The 6000-nt window shown below is 35.8% G+C and overlaps 1 protein-coding gene across 2 annotated transcripts in view; it reads right to left on the bottom strand.

Annotated features, from left to right (window-relative positions):
• The window catches only part of CDK15 (cyclin dependent kinase 15), an 81615-nt gene extending 78309 nt beyond the window's left edge, over window positions 1-3306 (bottom strand). Inside the window, exons 1-3 of one of the 2 annotated variants that reach the window (XM_045508037.2) lie at window positions 3080-3306; window positions 319-468; window positions 16-110 (exon numbers count right to left, since the gene is read on the bottom strand). In XM_045508037.2, coding sequence (XP_045363993.2) covers window positions 16-110; window positions 319-468; window positions 3080-3166 — 332 coding nt within the window. In that variant the 5' untranslated portion in view covers window positions 3167-3306. Of the gene's footprint in view, window positions 1-15; window positions 111-318; window positions 469-1205; window positions 1369-3079 lie in introns of those variants that run through there. The other variant, XM_010971839.3, reaches the window with a different exon arrangement.
• Between the last annotated feature and the right edge of the window lie 2694 nt (window positions 3307-6000).

The raw sequence follows: 6000 nt of genomic DNA on the forward strand, positions 1-6000 counted from the left end.
TAATGAGTCACTCACCTGCTAATCCCCTTGTAAACTGTAGCATAAGAGCCTTCACCCAGCTTCTCCAAGTTCAAGTAAGATGAGGCTGCCCCAAAGGGAAGGCTTTTCCTCTGCATAAGGGGAATGAGGAGGAATGAGAGGTGGGAAAGAAAACAGCATTTTTTTTTTAGTGTTGATTTTCTTTTTCACAGAGAAATTAGACAGCATTGCAGAGTGTACTTGGGAAGGTCTGCTCAGTAATTGTCCTAGAAATAAGGCCAGCCTCCCTAGACAAGCACACATTAAATCTCCCTGATCAACAATCAGCTGCTCACTCACCCACTGAAAACCCTGCCTCAGATCCTCTTCCTGAAAAGAATCGCTATTACTCCGTGGCCTTTTACTCTTGAACTTCCGGGCACGGACAGCCTGAAGTCCCCTGGGGTGAAATGAAGTCATGGAACATGATGCTTCTTTTAGGTCTGTTAGCTAGAAAAAAAGGAAAGTGCAGTAATAAAATTTATGCAAAGTCAAAACTCAATGGCTAGCATAAACCATTTTTTCTTTATCTGCCTGATGTTAACTCTTCAAATGTCTTCTAAGCTTCCTACACCTGCAAAGGCACCTTTCCTGAACATTAGATCCTTAAAAAAATAAAATAAAATAAAAAAGCAAAAACACACCATAATGATATCAACTGCTGAAATACTACATTCTTCATGCACCTAAAAATATGTCTTTAAACACTCAGGTTAACCTAAATTTCTCTGATGGGTGGTTTCCAATTTTTCTCTGTTAAACCTAGACTTTTCTGTGTGTGTCCCATTGATTTACCTCTTCAGGGGAAAAAATTTCCAGTACAGCACTGCTAATAACCATGAGTTAATCACTGAAATTTTTTAATCCATAGGATACCAATACTGCAGTTTGCTTTTCAAGGTTCAGCTCTTTAGTACTTCAGAGATTTCAAGAGAATAACTTCCTCGACTTCAATCAAGTGAGTTTTGTGCAGCCCAAACCATAGATAGGATTATTTTCCCTTTTGGCTTAAAAGAAAATCCCCAAATTTGATGGCAAGAGCCACCAATTCTCTGTGACTTTAATAGTAATTTTCTTTTTATTGGTTTAGACCTGCGGCAGAAAAATCAGACCCTGCTACGAAAGAGGAGCCTCTGAACTCCTCGGTTTATCAACAGAGGAAGATGCTGCTCCTGGGATACAAATACCTCGATCGCAGCCTCCATCGTCACAGGCGCACTCCTCTGACAGCTGTGTGCATCGCCTCCCTCCCAACAGCGATGGCAGCTGCATCCAGGCTGGAGAGTCTTTGCACACAGCTCCTGACCCATAATCTTCTAGGTTCAAGGAGAAAACCCGCACTTGAACCTCTCTCCCTCTGCCTCTCCTGTCCTTGTTCACTCTCTTTTTGCCAGAGGTCAGCAATGCTGGAGCTTTCATATGACTCACATGAGGGCTCTGCCTGGAGCAGCCTCATGACTTCAGCAGTTTTTCTTTTTCAGTGCAAGAAACTATACATCAGAAAGACGGCTGCCTGCATTCATGTATGCACAACGGAAACCAGGACACCTAATATTGGATAGAATAAAATTTGATACAATTACAGTTCTTATTCCAGCCATGTGTTAGGGCTACTGGTGTACATAGTTTTATGAATTTACATTATCCAAATTACTTATCCAAATTAATGACGATATTTACTAGGCTTTCCTGGTGCTAAAGTGGACATATTGAGGAGTATTTTCTCCCTGCCTTTCACCTGAAAGTATTTTGTTTTTCAGACTTCAAAATAAATTTGCAACCTAGCCAACTTTTAGTAGTCAGAGAAACCACAGAACCATAGAACAGGAAGAATGCTGAAGATATCTATTCCATCTCTTTGCCTTGGAGCTCATTCATTCACTGATTGAAAAACTATCTAGTGAGCGCCTGTGTTGTTCTTATTACTAAACAGATAACAACGTGACCCAGTGGTGGAGAGAGAGGAGTTTGCATGAAATATCTTCTCTCCCTCTCGCCTTCCTTCTCCTTGCCTCCTTCCTTCCAAATAAATGTAATTAATGTTTACTACATTAATAGCATGACATGTTAAGGAATTACTTCAAGCTAATTTGCAGTCTTTGAACAGAACTTCTTTCTCTCATAGAATCCTAAGGTTACTGCCACGATAATGTGCTAATTAGAGTGAGACGGAATATATTCCAGACACACACACACACACACACAATCATTAAGGAAAAAAATGAGCGATGTCTATTATCACAGTATTAATATGTGATATCTGAATCTTACACTGTTTTAAGAAAAACCTTTCAGATAATTTAATTATGAGCATGTATGAAGTTTCATTTCAAAATTGCCATAAGAGACCTAAAACAGCTCAATTCAGAGATTCACCCAAATTAGAGACATTTAGTTAAAAAAAAAAAAAGACTAGCAATTCAAAGAATATTTGCTTAAAGTATTAAGCTTTTGACTAATAATCAGCAGAGAGTAAGATAAGCTAGTTTCTCAAAATGTTTAATTCCATTAGAATTTATCATAATTTGATTATAATACATTTTATCAGAAATGTTGATTTCTTTCTAAAAGATTGTGAATTCCATTATACAAAAGTTATATCCCAGACCAGGTTTGAGACGGTTTTTCTTCATCATCCTCTAATTATCATAATTTTAGAGTTTTTAAATGGTTAGCATTTTCGTTAGCCTCGGGGGTAATTCATTTAAGTCTCGAGTTGCTAAAATAGAATAGCCTGATTTCTTTAAGGTTTAAAATGTTATGTTTAGATCCTAGAATGGGCTACTGGGGGAAACTGTGAAATACTCCTCAGAATTTTCAAAAATAAAATAATTTATGGTCTTGTTTAAAGTCAAGGAAAAATATTAGATGATTTAGGAGCTAGAAAACCCTGTCCAAAATGATTTTTGTTATCAAATATTTTTGAATAAGGACAGAAGACTTAGATGATTTCATTTTGGAAGGTAGCTATGCTCACCACTATTCCACCAACGCCGATGATTTCATTTTGAATTGTGAATCAGAACCAGTTTATGTGCCACTCCAGGTTGGCCAGACCTACCTCAGGGCCTGGCTGGCTTCTTAGTGGGAGAAACCCACTATGCTGTCTTGAAGCACGGCCACTGTTACTGCCACCTCCTGCTCTCATAGACCAAAGAGCCCCCACACAAGAAGCTGACAAGGAGAGACCCCTGTGTCTGGCCACCAGCCTGAATGGACCAACAGAGGCTCTGGCTTCTCCAGCAACTACCTGCAAGGACCAAGGGACACAAGTGAGGAAAGCAGGGAGTCCCATGGCATGCACTTCCACCATGAAACCAGCAATGTTTGTTGCGGAACTAAAACCAGCTCAGAAACACGTGCCACTTATGCTCTCCCTTCTTCTCTCCTTTACTTCCTTTCTCCTTCATTTCTACTTCCCTGGGATTGCACATAACCCCTCCACCCCAAAATTAAGTGTTTGCATGTAAGCTTTTGCTTGAAGCTCTGTTTCCAGGGAATCTGTATTGACAAATGGTAGCCATTTTTTTAAATTAGCAGTAAAATTATAGGTTATTAATAATTTCAGACTAGATTCTCCCACCCTACAATTTTGTGGTCCTTTTTTCTTTTTCAGTTGGTGTGTATTCAAACTGTTATGTTTAGTAGAGAGTTTGCACTTTTTCTAATCTTGCATTCTGTCTTTATTTCATCTAACGAGATTATTAGGAATTTTGGTCTAATTTTAACCTTTCTAGAATATGTAGATTATCACAAACATTCAACAGATAATTACATAAGAAAAAAATGTGAAGTCTGTGTCAGAAACATTAAAAATAGTCCATATGTATCCACATAATGAAGTGCAGCTGTGGAAAAAAAAACTCTATATAATGACATGCAGGGATCACCAAAATTATTGTTAAGTGAAAAAAGCAAAATGTGTTACCTTTTGTGGCAAAGAAATGAAGGGAAATAGTGTGTAGTCAGTAGTTTTCCCAATAGTAGCAATATTATTATTATTATTTTGAAACTGTTATTTGTGTATTTTAGGATTAAACAAGTAAGTAATTATGCTATTGCCATTAGAAACCAATCGTTTCAGCTTAAAAGAAAATAAACATAAATACCAAATTGATGAAATCAAGTAAAAATTATATGATCTTAAATTTGATTGGAAAATATTGGCATAAATTTTTTTTATGATTATAATCTTTTTCCTTAAAAAAAAAAAAAAAAACTCTGTTAACCAAAACGACCTAGAAACAATGACAACTCAATAGCAATGAGCAATCCTGGTGCTTAGCTTGTGGTCTCTAAATATCATTTTCCATTAAAAAGAACCAACGATCCATGGAGAAGTGGTGGCTGAATATTTGGAGCATGAAATCTAGAAAGTTACGAAGAAACTTGTCCAAGGTTCATCTTAAATCAATGGGAGTCATGTCAAAAAAGACACAGGAGCCAACTTGAAGGGACTCCCATTTGGCTTAAGATGGGACAATTTGAATACAAAAAGAGTGATGACTGCAACAGATTAATAAAACACACCAAATACATAAAATCCATAGCTTTATAGTGGTTGTAAATAAAAATAACCACTTGAAGGTTTCTTATGTAGCAATTCATTACTTGGAATATTGATAAAGGGGAAAAATCAAGTATTTATTTTGTCTTTCTATACAAATTATTTTTCCAGGGTTATCAAGTAGTTAATGAGGCGGAAATTCTTCTTCATGGAAGAATTCCAGCTAATAAATGCAGAAGAAATGACAGTAGTCGAAAGTTCACTATTATGCAATCTGTAATACAATAATAGATCTAAGCAACAATCATCAATGGATACTAACATGATTAGGTGAAAGATTGATAAGGAATTTTGCAGTGAAAGGTTGAGTCTTCTGATCAATCTTAGCTTCACTAAATTTGGGGTATCCAGACATCATGTGCCTCCTGATGTGGATACAACAGAAAGAGCACAGTACCACCTGTGATGTATTTTTGACTAAGGGAAAAAAAAATTTAATCTGAATCTAATAAAGTATCTACATCTAAATCCAAATTACAAGAAATACAGAGGACAGAGAAGTTAAATAACACCACAAGGAAGTAAACAGATAAATCAGTAAGGACAAATAACCTGATTTATCTAAAGAAACCAATGGCATTTAAAAAAAGAAAAGAAAAGAAAAAGTTGAGAGACACAACAGACAAATGCAATATGTAGACCTTGTTTGAACCCTGATCTGAATAAACTAACTGTAAAACAACATTTTCCCCCCAACTTTGCTGAGACATAATTGATAAATAAAAACTGCATACATTTAAGATGTACAAGGTATTTTGAAATGTTCACCACAAGCAAGCTAATCAACACATCTATCCCTTCACATAGTTAACTTGTGTGTGTGTGTGAGAACAATTAAGATCTACTCTTAGTAAATTTCAAGTATACAGTACAATATTATTAACTATAGTCACACTGTTGTACGTTAGAGCTCCAGAATTTATTCATCCTGCATATCTCAAACTTTGTACCCTTTGACCAACATTTCCCCATTTCCCCCACTCCCCAACCCCTGGTAACAACTACAGAGTGACATTTCTGAGACAAGTATGGACATTTAAATATGATATTAGATGACCTTAAGAGTTCATTTTTAATTTTGCATGATGATTATGTTTTTAAAACAATCCTATGATTAAAGATGAATATTAAAGTATTTGCAAATGCAATGACTTAATATCCTTGCTTTAAAATATTCTAGAAAAATAATGTTGGGGGTTAAAAGAAACAAAATTGGTAAAAATGCTGATGATTGGGTAAGCTGAGTGATGGCTATATGAAGGTTCATTTTTGTGTGTTTAAGAATTTTCTAAACAAGAAAGTAGAAAAAGAATAAGTTTTAAAAACACATTCACATGAAATCCATATAGTGTGATTATTTATTTATTTATTTATTTGTTTGTTTATTTATATCCCTGCCTATTTCCAAAAAGGTG

This window comes from Camelus bactrianus, chromosome 5 (assembly GCF_048773025.1).
Source record: "Camelus bactrianus isolate YW-2024 breed Bactrian camel chromosome 5, ASM4877302v1, whole genome shotgun sequence".
NCBI lineage: Eukaryota > Metazoa > Chordata > Mammalia > Artiodactyla > Camelidae > Camelus > Camelus bactrianus.